Genomic DNA, 22682 nt, shown 5'->3' with positions numbered 1-22682 from the left:
TATTCTAATCTCGTGATGTTTTCTAGTTAGATTATTATTCATCTCACTATTCATCGACCATACGTGTCCACCGCTTTCGTTCTACAAATCATTCACCGCTATTAAAATATAATGAAAAAAAGAGTATTCCAAATTATTCATCAAAGACGTCACAAGAAAATCATGCATTCAATCCTTAAAAAGTATAAGTTTGATGAAAGAATAAAACTGATTATTTGTATTATTGTATATAACCATTTTGAATTTTAGATAGATTGTTGTGGTTGAAAACGTCTCCAGGGTATCATAAACTCAGCATTTTCTTAGAGTGTGGTTCTGTTTGCATGATATTAGGATTCCATGAAAACGGTGTAGTCCTCAATTTGGACCTAATGAATGATTTATTCGATAGTAAATTTGTCAGAAACATAAATTATCAAAAGTTACACACTTAATGTTACGATTTTATCAGAAGATACACACACATACCTTTTTTTTTTTTTTTTGGCTTAAACACACACACATACCTCAAACAACTTAATGTTAGCTAAAAAGACATATTTAATAGAAAACATTCGTAGGAAAAGACAAACAACTTGCACCAAAAATGGTGAAGAACTCAAAGAGGCTCCAATTAAAGGTCCTAATGGATATGCCCTCTCTAGCTACGCTCTAATTTAAGATCACAAAAACTTCATAGAGAAACCAAAAAATAACAACAGAAGAAAATAAAATGGGCCCCAATGCATGGGGCTGACAAGTCATCATCATCACTATGATACTTATCTACTCTAATAAACACATTGAAAATAATAACAATAATAATAAAAAAGCTTAACAAAAGACTCTTGGTATAGTGATCCCCACATGATGATGACGACAATGACATTGATAATGATGATGATGTGGATACCATAAAGTTGAGTTTTTCATGATGATAATGTTTAACAAGAGTTATGGGATTCATGCTCCATGCACATGGATGATGGTAATGATAATGATGATGAGATATTTTATTCTACTTACTCCAAGAATCCAGTTTTTGTCAAAACAGCATTTCTCATTTTGCTTAGATCTCTTCCTTTAAGCGTTCTTCCAACTCCTTCACACATAGAGAAGGATGAGATCTGTCTTCTTGCTAGCTTTCTTGCAACCCATTCATGTGGAGGAACCATGCAACCATCATCATCATCGTCGCCATCATCATTAGAATGCATATGGCTGCTCCTTCTGTTGCTCTTTGTGTTACCATAAACCTTGGACCAATCAGGAACATTCATAGGTGCAGATGACTGTTTTTCCCCTGAGACCTCCTTGCTTCTATGAATGTTCCATGGTGAAGATGAAGAGGAAGTAGAAGAAGATGAGGAAGAGAAATAACTTTTGGGTATTCTCATATCAGGACCTGAAGTTTCTCCTTCTCTTAAAACTGACCACACATCTTCTTCTTGAAACTCTTCGTCCCCTTCTATTCTCATTGAAGGAACTCTTCTGTTACTATTTTGGCTTCTTCTTGCTCCAGAATCCATAGATATATAGAGGGAGAGACAAAGAGAAAGAGATATATAGATCAAGTCACTTGATAATAAGTAGAGCCAAGAAAGAAATTCTTCTACTACTAACGCAAATTTTCTTGCTTTTTAAAGTTTTTGAGTCAGGTAATAATATATGTAAGAATGTGAAAGAAGAGAATCACAAACAACATTAAGCCATCTCTCTTTGCTGGCTAATGAAAGAGAAAGATAAGTCATGTATATGTAATATGTAGAAGCTTCAAAGATTACAAGAGCCTCTCAAAGAGAGAGAGGTTTCACAAAACTCCAAAAGTCTAATAATTTTGATTTTTTTTTTTGCAATAATATTTACTAGTCTCTAATCTCTATATACTTCTTTGGAAAATAAAAAGTCTCTAAATGCTTCTTAAAAAATAATAATAAACAGTTTGCATTACAACTTTACAAGAGTAGTAGCCTTTGGTACTATTTTCTACTGAGACCTGCCAAATCATTGACAGAGTCTGATTCATACAATAAGACAAAAAAAATGTACTATATGAAAGGACTTTGCTTTTATGTCAAATTATTTACTTTTAAAAATTCTTTTTTCTGGTAAACTTTAAAAGAGTTGTGACAAAATAAATGTTATACATCCCAAAAATAAGAAGACGAAATTAAATTTAACTCAAAAGCGCCTTTAATGATGTTACCTGATTAGAGTTTTACTTACCATCTTATCCAAAAGAAAAGAGAGAGATCACTTCTTGCATTCAAATTTACGTACTACTATAGTACTATTTGATAATTAGATTCTTCGATTTATTTTACTGTATGAAAACTATTGGAAAAGTGTACACAAAAAAAAAATATTTTCTCTGTTCAGAATTATTTAATTATTTGATGTTTAAGGTTTTTGCACAAAGTTTAAGGATTCATTTAATTTTTATTTTTCTTATACTAAAAATATTATTTATAATTCCTTTAAATATCATTCAGCCAATAAGAAGATAGTCTGCAGAATATAAAAGGTCAAAAACTATAAAAATTCATTAAATTTTGCCTTAAAAAGTGAGAACATCAAATAATTCTGAACAAAAAAAACCTTCTAAAACATCAAATAATTCTGAACAGAGAAAGTACAATTTACTGACCACTCAATAATGGTGAACATTTTTTTCGTTCACTTAAGTTTAAGATTAGGAAAGATTAAGAATTTGTACTCCAGAAAATACAATGTCCAAACACTAACGTAAAAGATTTTAGAAAACTCATGTTGTAATACTGAGGACGAACTTCCGAGAATGACCAGGAAGAGAGAAATCGTAACAGATTTTTCATTTTTCCACAAGGAGAAGGTAAAAAATTTCTCGGAATACTAAGAATCAAAGAGACTTCAAAGTTCACCACTTAACCACTTGATTTGCGAACACTAGTTTTTTTGGTTAATTTCTCACTAGTTATCCTATTATTGGTTTGCTTTTGGTTACACTTATTAATTCCGGTTCTCTTATTGACATTCGTGTTTTGAATAATATGCGAACATACCGTCAAATAACAACATGCGGACCTGCCCAATAAAAAATCACTTATCCGGACAATAAGAGAGGTCACGAAATTTTTCTTTGGGTCAACCCTATGGCTTGACTTCGAGTAATCGAGTTGATGATCATGTAAATAGCTAAATTAATTGTTAATGGTCTTCTATAGTAATTTAACATATATTCTTCAACGATTATCTAATGAATATAGGTATTCAAAAATTTCATGAGCATAAGTTTTTCTTTTCATTTGCGTTTGTACTTACATAATTTACAAATTCAAATTAGAATTATGAATTTAGGGAAATAACATACAATTGATTTAACAAACAAGAAATAACATACAATTGATATACATATCATATTATGTGGTAAGATGGACATTGTTTTAACTCGGTTATGTCTTCAAACAACGACGTATTATGTGTGGAAAGAAAGAAATGTGATGTGCTTATACACCGAACGAGCTTCTTCTTGCCTACGATTCTTACCAGTTTGCAAGAATTGTATCTCCGTTACGATTTTAAAGAATTACTCCGCCAGTGGTTTGATAGTAGACCAAACCCGGCTCGTACCGTCCATATATAGTATATATTTTTTTTTTGTCGTATATAGTATATATATTACTATATATATGAGTTTCTTTAACTATCGACTTAAGGATAATTTTACTTTATCAAAAAAAACATATTATTTTTTTTTGTTTTCGAAATGTTAAATTTATTAATAAAAAATATTTACAAAGCTTTAAGCAAAATTCGTTTGAAGGATATAAAAATTAAAAATTAATTTTATAGCTAAATCTAGAGCCATATTGGACGTTTCCTCTCACAATACAGCATCATTGCATCAAGAATCTAAGTTATGTCTTGTCCTCAGAACGAAATAGTGAAATACACACATAGGTACATTAAACTGGTACAAAAATGTCACGACAAAAAGTCTCTGTTTTTTCTTTTGTCAACTAATTAAGAAAAATTCATGTAAAAAATTAAGAGCCAAAAAAAATACTATTTATAATAAAAACAGAGGTAACGACAAAATATATATACATACACATATAATATATAAATTTCCTTTCAACTTAACAAGGTTTAGAAATGAAGATATTATTTCAGATTAATCATTTAAGTTTTCAATTGTTTTTTTCTTAACCTTAGTTTTGAATAGTTACAATAGTTGAAACAATTTAATTTGGTCTAATCAGTGCTATATAATTATAATTACAATTATTGAAAAAAAAATTATAATTACGGAGTTTATGCAGTGTTAAATTATTGATCAGTAAAATAAATGATAAAATAAAGATATATGTTTTTGTATATACATATAATGAAACAGTTTACAATGATAAATATATATGTATATAAACCAACCACACATATACAACAAACAAACAAAATGAAAAATTGTAAATAACTTATTATAAAGGAATAAATAATAACCATAAACTCTAATTATTATCATTTTAGTTGTACCCATAATGTGGTTTTTTTCCTTCCATAATATGGTTACAACTGCAATTCGTGCATTTGATCGCAATAATCATTAAAAAAAAAGATTGTCGACAACATATATTATACCAAGTTTAAACATAACGACGATACTACTATAAACTATTGTGATATAGTTTATCTAAGTTTTTTTTATGTAAATCAGACAGAATAGGTAGAGATTATTCTACGGAAACATCATTTTACCAGCCAAAATTTGATTTTATATATAACATAAAAAACCAGTTTATATATTCAATTTTTTTTTGTAACATCTTAGATATTCAAATTAACCTTCAAATGCTATAACAAAAACAGTGTGTGCATATATAGATGGCTATCTTTAGAATTATTTTGAAGTCGAGATATAACTAGAAACGAGTAGTGTTACGAGTGTAGAATGGTGATTGGTGTGGACAGATCACTTTACACAAGCACACAGTACACAACACTTATTAGTTTCAGCAACCCTTGTGGCCTTATCCCTTTCTTTTAAAGTTTGAACTCCTTCTCACCAACACAAGCTTCACTTTAAATTACTCGAGTAAACGAGCAAAAAGATTAGTCACACATATTCATGTATCTATTTTTGCAATCAACTATTAGTCAATTATTATATAGGAAACAAGACCCTGTTTAGACCTACTCATTCTAAGTATAAAGTTTTGAATGTTGGAATAACAGTTTTGAATTGGTTTGTAAGAAAAAAGGAAGTGTGAGAAACGTTGTACAATGTGGAAGAGATAAATATTAGATAGAATCATAGAACCGAGAAATCAAATATGATAGGACTAATAAAGAGCAGACATCACAAAAAAATAAGCAGACGAAGCGAGGTAAGCATATCTAACAAAACAATGATAAAATACTACTAACATAGGAGAAGTATTGATAATGCGAGAGTAATGTTCAATTCTTGAAACAGCCGGTAACCAACTGTTTTTAGTATATTTTTTTGAAAACATAAATACTCGGAGTTAAGAGAGTTAGTAAAAAAAAAAGAATAATTGTTCAAATTTCTTTACAAAATTTAAAGCAAATATAAGAAACAACAATTTTATAATTTGAATATTAAATGATGGGATAATCAGTTTTTATTGGTAAGTTTGAAAAAAAAAACACACAACGAAGTGTAATAAGCATCTTAGAGTGGATAAAACATATAGAATTGACGAAATAAATAGATTAATAGGAAGCAAATGGAACAAATAAGCAAATACAACAAAAAAAATTGTCAAATCATGACTTAAAAAGTGATAGTGCCTATTAAATTCAAACTGATTTGTTATAAGCCCATTTTTTAGTTGCCAAAAATTCTGCATAAAATTATTGTAACAATAAACTTAAAAATGCATACTTTTTAAGCAAAAATTCGACATCAAATTTTTGTAGAATACATGTATTTACGCATTATTCATCAGCATTCGATGACAAGTGTCGTTGCTGTATTTGCTTATAAACTTGGTTGTATATTACTACGACTCGGTTTACACAAAAAGAAGTAATAACAAGACATTAAAGTAAATCCTATTGACTAATGTAGTTTGTCTAATCCGATAATTTCTTTTTTTTATTTAATCACTGTTGATCGAAGAGTATTATCTTAAACCTGTTTTTTGATTAGTATCAGTATCTACCGACTTCTAGTTCTAGGGCTTTGATGTAACTAAATATTAGCTGTAAGCCTGTAGTTTGTGCCTTTGTGGGGTAAAAACTAATTTTTATTTAGACAATCGATTTGTTAGCTGTCTTAATGCTTCGTGGGTTTCGCGAAGTATCTTTTCTTTCTTTCAATGCACGGTGGTATTTTCGCTGCCCCAAAAATTTTAGGTCCTTTATTTTTTGGGGAATGAAAATTTTTTTAGGTCTTTTAATTTGCTGGAAATCCTTCAAAAGTTTATACCACTACCAAAACGGTCCCAAACTGTAAAAAACAAAAAAAATCACTTTGTAAATAAATTGTGAGTTTTGTAAAAAGAAAAAGTGCCGAATTTGTATAAGTTTATGTGTCTTATGGTTAAGTCTCAAAATGTGAGAGAAAAAACTTAGCTAGACGTGGTTCTTTTTTCAGAGTAAAAGAGAGCCTTTGGATTGGAAAAAAGAGAGTTAATAAGGGCTTACCCGGCACGCCGGGTAAAAGAGAGTTAATAAGAGCATGTACACCAGAATATAATAATTTTTTTTTTGGTTTTAATTTTTTTTTTATTTAATTTGAAAATTATAATTTTTGACTAATCAGAATGCTCCATTTCGGATGATATCGTCTCTTTAGGTTCGTCGGGATGATATTGTTTCTTTAAGATTAAACTCTTTTGTCTCAAAAACTGTGTCATGAACCCCTTTTGATCCCCTGATATACATGCTAGAACTTACCCTGCATGCTCCTGATTTTGTAGGTTGGCACTATATTCCTGAACTTTGTACTTAGGAAAATATTGCCTTTTTTTTTGTAGAAAGGGTTTACTTAGAATAATATTCTCATAAACACATGTAATCCGAGAGGCCTATGTATATGTTTTTCATTTATTTAATTTTTGTTTTATCTCCTAGAATGATGTTTTTTATGTGTAAACATTTTTTTCAAAAATGTTAGACTACTTCTCGATTTATGCTATTCACATAATGTATATGGTTCCAATCTACTCGGATGTAAAGAACTTCTTAAATGATGTTATTTTAATTCAAGAGTGTTTTTCATAAACTAAAAAAAATTGGATCGAAGTTTCAAATAACTTCAGCCCTAGGCCCTAATCCAAAAACAGCTTAGTTGTTTACCTTGGAAAAAATTCTGCATGATAAATTTGCGAAATTGAGTACGATGAGTTTTTAGCAGGTTGGAGTCTTGATAGTCTGCGTTAGCAGGACGGATAAGCCGGGAGGGAACACCTTTATTAATGTTCATAAGTATGATTGTAGATCAATATTGTTGATATTTTTTTTATTTTTTCAATAAATTCATTGCCTTTTTCTCAACCTTTGCAGGAGGTGGAGCCGAACTCTTGTCCTTAAAAAAATTGCAAAGATGGTAACGCTATTGGAGCTAGTGAATCCGAGCTAATGGTGTTGATTTTAGGAATCTCACAGTGTATAGAAGATAAAGTTGGATTTGAACTAAGAAAACAAATCTTAAGATCAGGTATCATAGACACTAACAATAGTACAATACTAATGTTTAATTTTTGTTTTCCATTAAGGTCGATGAGAAGGCATGTTAATTTGCCAAACCTTGGAAAAGTTCTATGTGTCTCAGCTCATGCTCTTTCTTTTCACAGAACTGAAGAAGAATGTTGTCTTAATATATATCCATAAACCTGAAAGATTATTTTCAAGTAATGTTTGGTGCACATACAGATTTTGAGGGTGACCTACAAAACATTAAATGACTTCATGGGACATTATGCATTTATGAATTATGCTAGTCGATTCATTCGCAAAGGAAACACAAATTGTACAACAGTTGGAGTTGACCTTTGCCAGGAAAAATTTACAGTTAGAGTTAGCTATGAATTCTAACCATTTATGTTATATAAAGATTATTCATTTTCTTTGGAATATAATCTTAGGATGATTGTTTGTTGTTGAACTCATCTATTTTCTTTTTGAGTTTCCTTTTCTTTATTTGATCTAATTAAATATAAAATGACATATAAAATCATTTGACAATAGATGACATGACACCCAAAAAAAACTAGAATCTTGTCACCCATAAATTTATGAACTTATGTGATTGATGAATATGATAGGATTATGCAACTAATTGAGTACAAAAACAAATCTTATTCCTTCAAAGGATCCTCCAAAAGCTCCTCATTCACAACCAGAAATCTTAAAATCTTCAACGAAGATTTCTTATACTTTATCCAATGACAGGCCAAAATAAATACATATCCGCACCGCATTATGTTTTGTAATTCCATGATAATAAAGAAAGGATCATAACGAGTTCTAGATCATTATACATTATACGAACGAAAACGAAATAAAAAAAGAGAGTCTGCCATATATCAAAGATGATCAAAGAGGTTCCAAACAAATCAAGCCTGTGCATTAGCTCCAGCAACAATCTCAAGAATCTCACCAGTAATCTTAGCTTGACGCTTTCTATTGTACACCATCGAAAGCGATTTCTTAAGATCCGAAGCATTATCCGAAGCACTACTCATTGCACTCATTCTAGCAGCGAGCTCACTAGCCAACGACTCCTGTAAAGCCCTAAGAATCTGACTGTTAAGATACAGAGGCAACAAAGCATCAAGAATCTGAACAGGATCTTGCTCGAACTGCAAGATCGGAGAGAAATCAGCAGTTGCTGTCCGGAAAGTCTCTCTTTCAACGGTCAGTTTCCCTTCTTTCGTCGTTAACCTGAACAATTCGTCTTCCGCAGCATCCACACAGTTGCCGTTGATGTCACAGATCTCTCCTTTAGGAGACAGGGGCAATAACGTGTGGATCACGGGTTCTGATTTGACCAAAGACACAAACTTTGTGTACAAGAGCTCGACTTTATCGACTTCTTCGCTTATGAACAGAGAGAAGACATCATCAGCCACGGCTTGAGCTTCTTTCGCCGTCGGTAAAGTCCCGGCTTCGAGGTATTTGTCGACGGGGATGTACGGACGACGGAGGAAATACGAGTTTCCCTTCTTCCCCACGCTAATCACTGTGTAATCAAGACCAAGGCCTTTAAGCTCTTTGATCCTTGCCTCTGCTTTCTTGATGATGAAATTGTTGAATCCCCCGCATAATCCTCGATCTCCGGTTACGACAACGAGGGCCACTTTCTTAACCGGTCTGACTTTGGTTAAGGGCACATCGATGTCATCGGTTTGAAGCTGTTCGTTGATGTTGTAGAGAACCTCAACTAGGGTTTCTGAGAATGGTCGGCCATTGACGACAGCTTCTTGTGCTCTCCTGACTTTTGCTGCAGCGACGAGCTTCATTGCTTCGGTGATCTTCTGAGTGTTTTTGACTGAATCGATTCTGTCTCTGAGCTCACGAAGAGACGATTGGATTGGAGAAACAGAGGAAGATCTTGATGGAGATGAGTTGTGATTTGGGAGAGGAAGTGGGTTGAGAACAGATCGGAAGGATAAGGAAGAGGAATCAGAAAGAGATGGTTTTGACGAAACCCACATTGTTGTTAGATTAGTGCAAGCCATTGTTCTTGATCTTGGCGAGAGAGAAGAGAAGCTTTTTTCTTCCTTTTTTTTTTTGTTTGTTTTTGTTGTTTGTTCAGACAGAGTTTTTGGCTTTAACCTTATCTCTGTTCTTTGATTGTAGAAAGAAGAAAGGAATGAAGAGAAATTGAGTGGAGGGAAGAGAAGGTAATGGATGAGGTTTGGAGATAAGGTTATTTACCTTTGTGTTTTTGAAGTCTTCTATGTAGGACCCATTTGGTTTACGTGGCGTTATATAAGTGGATAATCCGAGATCTTTGATTTTTTTTTAGTGGGCACATATCTACTTAGTTTGTTTATCAGCCAACCAATGCTTAGGAGTTTTGAGTCTCTCCCAATGAGAGGAAATATCTGATAACAAGTGATAGAAATTAGTGTGTTTCGGTTTAATTTGGTTTAGTCAGATATATTTGTACTTTTATGCAATTGAATACGTTACAAGTTAGTAGTACGTTACATAGCTTTTGAGCCGTTTGTTGAAATATACACATGGACAAATATTCGTTTGCTTTGATTTTTTATCTTGTAATTGGTCACCAAACACTGTTTTATCACTACGATCAATTTCTCAAGGGTTTGGACCAAGTCAATAGACCTTCATCAGACTACACATTTGGTGTTACTAGTTAGGTCACGACTCACGACAATTGCACCATCTACCCAAACCATGAGTTGAATAGGTCATAAGGAGTAGATTAAATTCTTAAACCAAACCGGGTTAAATCATAATATTCGAACCCAAAACCGGATTCGAGAGATTTTAAAAACTTTCATCACTAAAATTTTTAAGGAAAGCACAAATGAAAACAACTAAGAGTGGTTGTGGAGAAGAAGATTTGTTGTACTGAAAACGCTATTGATAGTGCTAGTGTTCACTTACTCTACTTGTTTTAGTGGTTTGAGAGGGAGCTGTAAAGAAGTTTTTCCGCCTTTTCAGAGAAATCTAATCAAGAGAACTAGCTTCGATCTCACATAGTTCACTTAAGAGAAATGATTATGTTGTCAAGTAAAAATTAACCGATTGTTATGTATTTGAAAATCAAACAATTAAAATAGACAAAAACGAGCTTTGAGCAAGTATAACTAAATGGTGCAAGTAAGATCAATGAAAAGTTGAAAACTCTAGTCAAGAGGTGGATAAGGAATGTTTTGAGCTTTGCGAGAAACATAAGGGAAAAGCTAGAAACATAAGGGAATACTCTTGACTGTGCGTTCTATTATTATCTTTTTTTTTTTGTGAGAAAGTGATTGGTATTAAACCGCATGGTAATATCCGACAAAAGAAATCTTTGATGGATGAGAACTTTAAAGTCTTGAGCGTACGTAATTCTTCTTCAGTGTACTTAATTCTTCAGTGGACTTTAGGGTGTTCAATATTAAGCTTATTACGTAATGTCGTATTAATCTATCTAAACGACGACGACTAAAAAAAAAAAAATCTATCTAAACGACGACGGCTATGACCGTTTCGTACGACTCACTTTCGTCACCGGATCTAAAGGGGTTTATGAAACCTTAGCTAGGGTTTTTCCACCGGAAGAGAGAGAGAGATGGAGTTCGAGAAGAGGAAAGCTGCGACGCTAGCATCAATTCGTTCATCGGTGACTGACAAATCCCCAAAAGGCTATCTCGATGAACCCATCGTCCCTCTCCTCGAAACCATCAATCATCACCCATCCTACTTCACCACCAGTTCCTGCTCAGGTCGAATCTCTATCCTTTCACAGCCCAAACCGGAATCAAATGCTTCGACGAAGAAGAAAGCTCGCGGCGGCTCGTGGCTCTACATCACGCACGATCCAGCAGATCCGGACTTGGTCATTTCTCTCCTCTTCCCTTCACAGTCAACTCGGATTGACCCACTTGACCAGCCCAGCGAATTAGTCTTCCGATTCGAGCCGCTGATCATTGCAGTGGAATGCAAGGATTTGGGTTCGGCTCAGTTTCTCGTCGCGACTGCTATCTCCGCCGGGTTCAGAGAGTCGGGAATCACGTCTTGCGGCGATGGCAAAAGGGTAATTATAGCCATACGGTGCTCGATTCGGATGGAGGTGCCTCTCGGTGATACGGAGAAGCTGATGGTTTCACCAGAGTATGTGAAGTTCCTTGTTGACATTGCCAATGAGAAGATGGATGCTAATAGGAAGCGAACCGATGGGTTTAGTCTAGCTCTGACAAGTAATGGTTTCAAAAATCCAGATGCGAATGATGTGGAAGACGATGATAATTACGAGAATCTAGTTGGAAATCATGATTCAAGTATCAACAACGGAGACTTGCATCCTGGTAATTCCTTGAGCCATGGTTTTATCTTCTATAATAGAGTTTGCGTGTATCTCTAAGTGATAGCTTGAATATTGCAGTAGAATTGGACATGTTACAATCTCAAATGTTGCGTTTAACTAGCTTTAGTGTAACCTTGGTCGAGAATTTGAGTTATGCCTACATGGTTTGCGCAGGATAACTTTCCAAATTTTAAATCATTGGCAGGGCTTCAGCAAGAACTTATGCCGCTATCAGCATTATCCATTATCGGCGAACCTGTTGAAAAGCTCCACCTTTGGGGACATTCAGCTTGTACGATAGGTAAAACAGACCGAAAAGAAGTTATCGTGTTTGGTGGTTTTGGCGGTTTTGGTAGACATGCTCGAAGAAACGAGTCTATGTTGCTTGACCCTTCTTGTGGCACCTTAAGTTTGATCGCAGTCAATGGATCTCCATCACCACGACTTGGCCACACGGCTTCAATGGTTGGCGATCTCATGTTTGTAATCGGAGGCAGGGCTGATCCCTTGAATATTTTGAATGATGTGTGGATGCTTGATATATCTAAGTGTGAATGGAGCTCACAGAGGTGCAGTGGAAGTGAATTTCCTCCAAGGTATAATGTAATTTTATATGTCTATTTTTTCAACATGTCTTTGACCTATTGCCAATCACGAACTTTACTGTCTTTAAAGATTGCTTTCACGAACTGTGTATTTTGTATCATTTTAACAAAAATTCTCTGAGATGCCCTCAACGTGATATTTTGTAAACTATGAGTTCTATTTTTGTTTTGCACTTGGTTTAATGCCTATGTTGCTTCATTTCTTTGATTTATTACATGTTTATGTTGCTTGTTGCATTGATATCCCTTTATTGTCATCTCCAATTTTCCTTCTAAATGCAAATTCTTTGAATTGAGCAGGCATCGGCATGCAGCAGCCACTGTTGGCTCAAAAGTATACATATTCGGTGGGCTTAACAGTGATAAGATATTATCCTCTTTGCACGTTTTGGATACAATGGACCTTCAGTGGAAAGAAATTGAACAACGAGGTCAATGGCCTTGTGCACGCCACTCTCATGCTATGGTTGCGTATGGGTCGCAGTTATTCATGTTTGGAGGGTACAATGGGGAAAAGGTACTCGATGACCTATACAGCTTTGATGTCCAAAGCAGTTCTTGGAAACTTGAGGTTGTTTCTGGAAAATGGCCTCATGCCAGGTTTTCCCACTCGATGTTTGTGTATAAGCATATCATTGGCATAATTGGAGGTTGTCCTGTTTCACAAAATTGCCAAGATTTGACTCTGCTAGATCTGAAGCACCGATTGTGGAGGAGTGTCAGATTGGAATTTATGAACAAAGAATTATTTGTCCGAAGTACAGCCAGTGTTCTTGGCGATGATCTTATCGTAATTGGGGGCGGGGCTGCTTGCTATGCCTTTGGGACTAAGTTTAGCGAACCAGTGAAAATCAACTTGCTTCAATCAGTGACTATGTTTGAAAATCATGTTCCTCCCCAATCTGAAGATGCCTCTATAGAAGTGGATAAAAACGACGCACATTTCAAGACTAAAACTTCTCTGTCTCAACCCTGGGTGATACAGTTAGAAAGAAAGTATGCAAAGTTTGGCAAGGACATACTTAAAAATTTCGGATGGTTAGACCTTGAGAGGAAGGTTTATTCACACGAAAAAGGTCTTTATATCTGCTTCCCCGTGACTGAAAAATTCTCTGAACTTTTCCATGAAAAGCAGCTTTTGGGCAAGGACTTCGAAGGGTCAAAAGATAATTACCTTACCGGCCAGCTCACAAAAGGTCTATCTTTAAAGGAAATATCCAGTTCGGTGGCTTTGAATCTATTGGAGGAACTTGGTGCTAAAAAGTTCACTAATGTAGCTGTTGAAGCCAAAAAAGTTGCAAAGTCCCCGTTACCGAAAATGAAAGAAGCTATCACGTCTATACTTCAACAGAAAGGCCTATCGGAGGAGCTTCTGGATGAGCTTCCGCAAAGGTAAGTGTTCCAGAATGCTGATTTTGTAATGTTCGGGGACTAAATAGTTGTTTTCACTTGTATATGATAACAATTGTGTGTTTCCTCTATTGGTAGATGGGAACGGCTTGGAGATATTGTTGTGCTTCCTGTAACATCTTTTAAAGATCCAGCTTGGAGCTCTATAAGTGAGGAAGTTTGGTCTGCTGTTGCTATATCGCTTAGTGCCAACCGTCTTGCACGCCAAGTATGGCCCTTTTAGAACATCACACTGAGTTATTTAAGTGGAAACCTTTTGTTTACAACTTCATCGGCTCGTGGAAACCTTTTCTTATCTATTTATGTTTGATGCACCTAATGAATTCATATTTAAAGTGGTAGACTTGTTGTAAGCGTTCTGTCTCACCCCAATTGTAGTAAGCACTTTGTCTCACCTCAATAACCTTTGCTTACCAGGGACGAGTGGAACCCAACGGTACAAGGGATAGTACATTGGAAATTCTTGTGGGAGACGATGGATGGGTCGATCATCGTGAAAATGGGATATTGTACTCTTTTAATGCTACAAAGTGCATGTTCTCATGGGGTAATCTCTCAGAAAAGCTCCGTATGGGTAACATGGCCTGCGAAAATGAAGTTGTGGTAGACCTGTTCGCTGGAATTGGATATTTTGTCCTCCCATTCCTTGTGAGGTAGGCCATCAAACAAATGAAAGCGGAGAAAATAAACTTTTACAACCACAAAACCAATACAGTCTAGATTTCTTGCATCTTCAATTCATTCCTATTATACGTTTGCAGGGCAAAGGCAAAGCTGGTATATGCTTGTGAATGGAATCCCCATGCTATTGAAGCACTTCGACATAACGTTGAAGCAAATTCTGTTTCTGACCGTTGTATCATTTTTGAAGGGGATAACCGGACCACTGCACCCAAAGTACGGTTGATGATATTCCAGAACAAATCGTTATCTATTCAATCTTATGCAAAGTGTTGGACTGAAAAAAAAATCGCTAGAGTAATAGATTTTGGGTTTCAAATATTTTGATTCTCAGGGAGTAGCTGACAGAGTCTGTCTTGGTCTAATCCCGAGTAGTGAAGGAAGCTGGGTCACAGCTATTCAGGCATTAAGGTGGATTACTTTCCCTAACATAATTTACAAGAACCTGCAACATTAAAGCTTGAACTAACTCAATAGAAGCAATTCTTGTTTTCTTTCTTTGACATTATTGTGGATTTCTTGAAACTTCATTCCCTAAATCTATTGTGGCTGCCCCGCCCCCTCTAATTTGGGGATGTCTGTTTCTTATGCTCCACTCTTCTTGAAATTTCTGAATACCATCAGATAGAGAAGCCGATCGATATGATTTCACTAATGTCTCGGTTCTTGGTATTGGAACTTGCAGGCCCGAGGGAGGAATACTCCATGTGCATGGAAACGTCAAGGACTCAGATGTGAGCAGTTGGGCCGAGCATGTCTCCAAATCTTTAAGTGATATCGCCAGAGCCGAAGGTAATTCAATTATTTGCATGTCTTTTTGTTTGTCAACAGCTTTTCAAATTGAAAGGAATGTCATGGTTTCTTGATTTGGGTAATTCCAGAGGATAACTGAGAAGTTACAATAGAACATATAGAGAAGGTGAAATGGATTTTAGAAGTTCTGTTTGGTATTCGTAAACCAGCTTACCCGACAAGAACAAGAACTGGGTGTCTTGATTGGGTAAATAACAGAAACAACTCGGGCTTATATGTTGGGGTTTTCATGGTTCAGGTCGTAGCTGGGAAGTTACAGTAGAACATATAGAGAAGGTGAAATGGTACGCTCCTCGGATTCGCCATCTTGTCGCCGATGTTAGATGCAGACATAGCCGTGTTCACATTGTAATATAAGAAACATGTGGCCTAGGCCTCAAATTTTTGAGAAAAACATGGAACCTCTCTTTGCAAGATTTATACATACATTTTTGTCTTTAGTTTTTTTTTTTAATTTGTTTTTAGTAGGCTCAAAAATATTGGTTACCGACTCTTGGGAAAATTAGAATAAATTAAATATATTCGTCTCAAAATTGAAAATTTTAATAAATTAAATATCTTCAACTCAAATATTGAAAATTTTAATAAATTAAATATCTTCAACTCAAATATTGAAAATAAGAATAAATTAAATAACATAGAAGATTAAAAGAAAAATTAAATAAAATGAATTAAAGCATTACAATATTAGGAATTTAGGATAAACAGTTTCCTTGTAGTTAATTCAAAGATTCTTACAAAGCATGTTTTTCTTCCTTTACATAAAAAAACTTATCCAATTTGGCACTTTAGATTACAATTTGGAAACATGATTCTCAAAAGAAAAAGCTTCCTTTGCAATTCTATCTGCCACTCGATTTACTTTCTTGGATCGAACATCACTTTGAGATTTTCAGAATGTGTGATAATTCTTTTAAGTTCTTCATCCAATTATGCATTAACTACCATCTTTGAATCGGATTCGATGATGACATTATGATAGTTGAGATTTGTAACACTCACCATAGCCCATCTCACTATAGTTCATCTTTTTAACGTTTATCAAAGTAATTAAGTTTGATTTTTGTATTTCTTTTCTTTTTTTTTTGCTCTTATTTCATTTTTAATCATTTTATTGGGGTTTTGTCTCAAATCCCAACTGCAAATATTGTGAAATTATGTTTAAATGATGCCACCGAATAACACAAAAACTATAAAATATTAGGTTGTAGAGCTAAGTTTTTGTTTGTACTTCTTTATTTGTTTTGTTAAATAATAATATTAATTTTTATAGACACATTTTTGTTTTTTGTATTTATTATTGTATACACTTATACTTACATTATATAAATTGAACATTTTATTTTTATTAATGTGTTTTTTAATATTATGCAAAATTTGTACAATCTAACAAATTTTCATCATTAAATTTCTAGAATAGAATAGATAAAATTTAAAATTTTTAAAATAACTATTTTATTTTCATTGTCTTCTGCTACTATTTACTTAAACATGCCTCTGGGAAAAATAACGATCAGCTAAGAGACTCCCTATTGTATTGTGCAACTTGTAAGATCACATTTTGATATCTGGTTTTTTTTCACTTTATGAGAAACTGATTTCACCAACTTAACCAGTTATTTGTACCGATATCATTTATTTTGTTTTAGGAAGGAGTGAAAAAAGGAAGGAGTGAAAAGAATCTGATTCATTTTCATTTTCATTTTCGGGTTTGAATGAATTTTTGTAGTTTTTTTCTATTTATGGCGAATAATTAAGATACTATCAAATATGTGAAAATTGGAACCATAATAAACACTTGCACACGTCAAAGGAAAATTACAAGTGGATATAAGTGGATATACTTTCCAAAAGCTAAGACATAACAGGATAAAATGTCAACATATAGATAAATGTATTCTCACAACGGTTCACTTCGGTTTAGCACTTCTTTCTTAAACCGTTATATTGGGTGATATACTTGGGTGATACACAAGAACAATAGCAGCATTTATTCAATTGACCGGAAGAATTTCCTCGAGTGGCTTTATGCGGCCACTATTCATCATTGTGCGAAATTCCTCATAATTTATCATTCCATCCTGCAAAAGAGGTTCATTACAAGATTTCAAAACCGGTTTAATCTTTGATGTTGGATCATGTACCGGGACTAACTTACATTATCGGTATCGACTTCTGATAGAATTTGGTTGATGCTATCTTCATCTCCCACACCATGCTCCTTCATTGCTATCTCCAACTCCTCCCTCGTTATGTGCCTATTGTTACGATTCTTTCTCATTGTTCCTCAGAAGAACATGCAATGATTTGATGTTTATATATACATATTTTCTAATATTGACTCTCTTGACACCAATGTATGATAGACCGATGATTGATTTGTCTGAATTCTGAAAAAAAAATGGAAGAAACTTACCCGTTCTTGTCTGTATCAATGTATTGGAATGCTTCTTTAACATGCTCCTCTTGATCCAATTTGGGTCTATGCATCATCGCAGAGATAAACTCGTCTATGTCTATTGTTCCATTACCATCCACATCAGCCTGAATGAGAAGTTATGCACCATGTGTTACAAAAAGTAATTAGTCAAGAAATGGCGGGTTTCAAAGAACGGTGGTTAAAAACTTACGGCTTCCATGAGTTGATTCACTTCGGTTTCAGAGAGTTTAGAGCCAAGTCTTTGTAGCCCGGTTTTGAGTTCTTCATGACTAATTGTGCCACTTTCGTCGGTATCCATGTCAGTGAACATTGTTTTAAGACTGTTGATTTCCTCTTCTGATAGATTCTTTGCCATAACCTGCAAACCACAACCGATGCATATATAGGAAGAAGAGATCATTTGCCAGGATATGAAATGTTTTTCCATTGATTAGAGCACACAAATTAGTAAGCTGTTTAAAGAGGAAAGCATTGTGGGGATCAATATTCTTTACCTTTAGAGCTACCTTCTTGATCTTGTTAATAGCTCCAAATTGCTTCAAACGGGTTAAAACAACTCCATCAATAGGGTTATCCGAAGCTTCTCCGTCTTTGATCCAAGCATTTTCTATAAACAACATGGATGGATAGTAGTAAAGCATTTAAAGACAAGAACAAGAACAAGAACAAGAACAAGAGTTCAAGATTCACAGTGTCATTCTAACGCCTGACCGTTTTAACCTCTTTTGAGGATAATTCTAACAAACACTAACTATCATTTTCCAGTTTCTTCCAATATGGGATTTTCAACTTGATTTCTTTGAAGAAACACAAACTGATAGAGAGAACATTTTGTGCTGGCTCTAGAACAATCTAGAGAAGATAAATAAAAGGGGCTTACCAAGAACTTGTTCAGCAGAGATTCGCATCTTTGGATTTCTGTTAAGCATTTTCTTGACAAGATCTCTCGCCCGTAAACTTATAGAAGGCCATGGTTCGCTTTCAAAATCAATTTCCTTATTCTGAATCTCATTGACCATCTGTTCCTCAGTCTCTAACAATATACATAAGTAGCATATGAATTACATTTTCAAATCACAAACAAGAAAAAAAATCAAAGTAAGCTTTTAAGTTATTACTGGTCTCAAAGGGAGGTTTGCCGCAGAGTAGGATGTACAAAATAATCCCTACACTCCAAACGTCAGCTTCTTTCCCATAATTCCCTTGTAATACTTCAGGAGCTACGTAACAACCACTCCCGACTCTCTCCAGGCATACATCTCCTGTATTTGTTTGGTTACACAAACAATGCATCAGTCATATGAATGTAGGAATCAAATTAACCAATGTGGACAATCTGACCAAAAAAACACAACATAAACTTAGTTCCGAGTCCCATCAGAATTTGGATACTAATGAGACTTGTACAAGAAAATCTTATAGATTCAAAACATCCAAAACATTCAAACATTCATATTGTGCAGAGAACAACTTATAGAATCCATCCAAACATAAAAAGAGAAACATTCAAACATTCATAATTAGGCATACTCAGATCCAAAATCTATCAAAACTCACTCAAAACCGAAGACAATATAAACCCGATTTTTGATACAAACAGCGAGTCTTGTGCATTGGAACAAAAGTCACCAAAATTTGCTCAAGATTGAAGCAAACAAAGGCAGATTTTTTTTCATATTTGTGCAAATATCATACTCAGATCCAAAACATATCAAAACTCACTCAGAAACCAAGATATTATAAACTAGATTCTCGGTACTAACAACGAGTCTTTTGCATTGGAACAAAAGTCAACAAATTTTGCTCATGACCTAAGCAAACAAAAGAAGATTTTTCCATAATACTCAGATCCAAAACCTATCAAAACCCATTTAAAAAAAAAAAATAATATGATAGCATCTCGAGTTCACCTTCTTTGATGAACACGGCAGACCCAAAATCGATTGCTTTGAGCGTATCGTTACTAGAGAGCAAGAAATTCTCAGGCTTGAGATTACGATGCATCACACCCTTGGAATGACAAATCTGCACAGCATTCACAATCGGCTTGATGATTCCGACAGCATCTTTCTCAGAGTAAAACTTCCGAGTTTCGACCAAAGCTTTGATCTTGTCGAATAACTCTCCGCCACAAAACTCCATCACCAAGTGTACGGCTTCGTCGTCCTCGTAAGCATTCTTGAACTCGACGATGTTGGGTTGTCCAGATAAACTCTCCATAATCCGAATCTGTCTCTTCACAGAGTTTTCATCTTCTTCGCTCTTTAGCTTCGCCTTGAGTATCGATTTGCAAGCGTAAATCTTGCCTGTAGATTTCTCCACGCATTTTCGGGTTATACTGAATTTAGCTTCACCACCGACACCGAGTTTCTCTTTCTCTTCGATGGTGTAAAGCTTCTTGAAGTCCTCGGATTGGTCTTCAAGTATGTTCATTTTCTTTGATGGTTTTAGGTTCTTACTGCTGGAGGAACCCATTGATCTGAGTGGGAGTTTTCAGAGGTTTTTTTTCGTTGGGATGAAGAAGATGAAGAAGATGAATAAGAAGAAGATCGTCAACGTGTAAGATTTTTGGGAGATAGATATTTTGTTCTGTTTTTTTCTTTATGTCAAGTTTTCTTTTTTTGTTTGACTTTGGATCATAAATTTGGTTGATTTGGTCTTTAAAAAACTGTTTTTTTTTTTTTTTTTGTCGTGTCATCAACGGTCTTGAAATATCCAAATTCATATTTTGTCTTTTGTGTTTCTTTTATTAATTCATATTCTGTTTGAATAAGTAAACAAAAAGAAATCTAACTGATATAAGTTAGTAGATTCTCAAATGTTTAAAACCAATCTTAAATCATACAGGATTTAGAGGAAAAACAAATACCAAAACTTTTGGTCCAAAAGAATCACAAGTTACAAGAAAGAGTAACTATATGGACAAGAAACAAAAACAAGAGCTTAAGAGCACATCAATGGATTCTAACCAGTTTCCCTTGTGCTGCAATTTGTTATTTCCCATCATCGCACAAAATTCCTCATAGTTTATTCTTCCATCCTGAGCCGAATCCATTACAAGATTCAGAACCGGTTAATGTTTAACTGGAAAAAATAAGGAACCGGGAAATTATAGGGGGCGATTTACATTATCTATATGGACTTATAATATAATTATCTTGGCATAAGCTTCAACTGTTATACCAATGCATTTAAACCCAACTTAGACTGTGAATCGGAATGCATTCCAGGTCAGCGGGTCACCGAATCAAACCGCGATTCAACCGCGGATGAATAAATTAGTAGTAATATATATATATATATATATATGTTATAACACATATCATATATGGACTCTTATACCGGCCTACTGGGCCCATCAGGGCATTGTACTTAACCTAGATTCCCTATGTACTCTATATATACATTTCAGTAATTAATAAAGTTTCTAAGTTTTCACAACACATTATCAGCACGATAAGACTCTCTGAGCGAAAAACCCTAATAAATCCGGCCACCACCAAAACCCTAAAAGCAAGTCGAAACTTAAAAGACGCATATCTTCCAAACCGTGAGGAACCAGAAGACGATCTACATATCAAATCGAAGCCCTCGACGAGACGAATCTACTGGTGAAAACCGTTTGTCGATCCAACGTCGGACGCGCCCTCACGCACACTTACAGTACACGACGATCAACCGAAAAAAAAAAAAAAAACCAGATCCGAGTTTTTCCTTCTTCAACCAGCAGCTTCTCCAGTTTTGGTGATCAATCCTTGGAATTTGTAGCGGCTAACTGAGGTCTATTAGCTCCCAGTTTCATTAGCCTGTCAGAAATCCAAAGGTGGAAAAGGTATCTTCTAAAACTGAAAGCCATAGAACCTGTTGTTTAAACACTTCAAAACCCTATAAAAAAAAAAAAAAAAAAAAAAAATCGATCTCTAATTGATTGAAAGTGTTTGATACTCTGATGATTGATTGATAACTTGTTGATTGATTGTTTAAATTACAAGTTTATGCATGTTCAAAGGTTTTAAACTCGTTTTATAAAACCCTAATCTACAAAAACTTAACAACCGTTTTTGGCCATGTTTATGGCATAAACCTATTCGATTTTCTTCATGTTTAATAAGCTTGTTGCAGCTTATTTGATTGTTGATTCTCTTGCTTGAAACACTTGATTGAATAAACTAAGAAAATCAACCCTAAATCCTAAACTTGATTCACGATTTTGTAATCTTCAAAATCGTAAGTCATAATGCTTAAACCCTAGTCCTTTTCACGTGATTTCTTTGTTGTCCTTGTGAAATTATTAAAACCATCGACCACAGATCCTATAGATCTCGAAATCACATCCAAAATATGTTTTCCAAACCGTTAAAACCCTAGATAAAACCCTAATCATATTCGGCTCCCCTAGGGTTCCTCCTAAACCGCCTAAAACCGGCTAAACCTGGTTCTCATTAACCGAAATTATATTCGGCTTTAACCGATTAAATCACAGCTATTAAACCGACATTATGTTCGGGGTAACTAAAACCATACCCTTTAAAATTTACTATTTCCGAGAAAGTTCCCTCTAATAGAAAGTTTCCTCATATAAAAAACTTTCCTCATTTAGAAAATTACCCAAATTAGAAACTTTCCAAATTTAGAAACTTTCCTAAAATAGAAATATTCTCAAAATAGAAAGTTTCATCATCAGCATTCAAAATTTTCTCAAAACAATCCCTAACAAAATCAATCTCATGTTTCAGATGTCAAACATTCAGAAATGTGAATTCGA

At 34.5% G+C, this 22682-nt stretch overlaps 4 protein-coding genes across 4 annotated transcripts; 1 reads left to right on the top strand and 3 right to left on the bottom strand.

Moving 5' to 3' along the window:
* Positions 1–329: 329 nt before the first annotated feature.
* On the bottom strand, positions 330–1698 carry LOC18014641. Its single transcript, XM_006396615.2, has one exon. It carries the CDS (start codon positions 1506–1508, stop codon positions 1002–1004), a length of 507 nt encoding a protein of 168 aa, XP_006396678.1. The 5' UTR covers positions 1509–1698; the 3' UTR covers positions 330–1001.
* A 6565-nt stretch (positions 1699–8263) lies between these two features.
* On the bottom strand, positions 8264–9803 carry LOC18014640 (ATP synthase gamma chain 1, chloroplastic). The gene has a single exon (XM_024154065.1). The coding sequence runs from the start codon at positions 9663–9665 to the stop codon at positions 8541–8543; it is 1125 nt and encodes a 374-aa protein (XP_024009833.1). The 5' UTR covers positions 9666–9803; the 3' UTR covers positions 8264–8540.
* A 1357-nt stretch (positions 9804–11160) lies between these two features.
* On the top strand, positions 11161–15990 carry LOC18014623 (tRNA wybutosine-synthesizing protein 2/3/4). The gene is made up of 9 exons (XM_006396613.2): positions 11161–11969; positions 12174–12564; positions 12874–13965; positions 14062–14191; positions 14401–14636; positions 14745–14880; positions 14999–15075; positions 15350–15456; positions 15716–15990. Exons 1-9 carry the CDS (start codon positions 11234–11236, stop codon positions 15832–15834), a joined length of 3024 nt encoding a protein of 1007 aa, XP_006396676.1. The 5' UTR covers positions 11161–11233; the 3' UTR covers positions 15835–15990.
* A 1481-nt stretch (positions 15991–17471) lies between these two features.
* On the bottom strand, positions 17472–20392 carry LOC18014622 (calcium-dependent protein kinase 31). The gene is made up of 8 exons (XM_006396612.2): positions 19828–20392; positions 19036–19179; positions 18798–18950; positions 18412–18524; positions 18108–18275; positions 17894–18021; positions 17636–17735; positions 17472–17558 (listed from the first exon to the last, which is right to left on the bottom strand). The coding sequence occupies exons 1-8, from the start codon at positions 20390–20392 to the stop codon at positions 17472–17474; spliced, it is 1458 nt and encodes a 485-aa protein (XP_006396675.1).
* Positions 20393–22682: the final 2290 nt, after the last annotated feature.

This window comes from Eutrema salsugineum, unplaced genomic scaffold (genome assembly GCF_000478725.1).
Source record: "Eutrema salsugineum unplaced genomic scaffold, Eutsalg1_0 scaffold_3, whole genome shotgun sequence".
NCBI classification, from domain to species: domain Eukaryota; kingdom Viridiplantae; phylum Streptophyta; class Magnoliopsida; order Brassicales; family Brassicaceae; genus Eutrema; species Eutrema salsugineum.
The sequence above is the reverse complement of the archived record's forward strand: the minus strand, read 5'-3'. Positions and strand labels throughout refer to the sequence as shown.

Excerpts from the sequence above, each read along its gene's own strand:
- LOC18014641 (XM_006396615.2), bottom strand. The coding sequence starts at position 1,508 with ATGGATTCTGGAGCAAGAAGAAGCCAAAATAGTAACAGAAGAGTTCCT.
- LOC18014640 (XM_024154065.1), bottom strand. The coding sequence starts at position 9,665 with ATGGCTTGCACTAATCTAACAACAATGTGGGTTTCGTCAAAACCATCT.
- LOC18014623 (XM_006396613.2), top strand. The coding sequence starts at position 11,234 with ATGGAGTTCGAGAAGAGGAAAGCTGCGACGCTAGCATCAATTCGTTCA. Across the intron at positions 14,637-14,744 it reads GTCCTCCCATTCCTTGTGAG|GGCAAAGGCAAAGCTGGTAT; the intron begins GTAGGCCATCAA and ends ATACGTTTGCAG. Across the intron at positions 15,457-15,715 it reads TGATATCGCCAGAGCCGAAG|GTCGTAGCTGGGAAGTTACA; the intron begins GTAATTCAATTA and ends TTCATGGTTCAG.
- LOC18014622 (XM_006396612.2), bottom strand. The coding sequence starts at position 20,392 with ATGGGTTCCTCCAGCAGTAAGAACCTAAAACCATCAAAGAAAATGAAC. Across the intron at positions 18,951-19,035 it reads CAAACCTCCCTTTGAGACCA|AGACTGAGGAACAGATGGTC; the intron begins GTAATAACTTAA and ends GTATATTGTTAG. Across the intron at positions 17,559-17,635 it reads CAGAAGTCGATACCGATAAT|GATGGAATGATAAATTATGA; the intron begins GTAAGTTAGTCC and ends CCTCTTTTGCAG.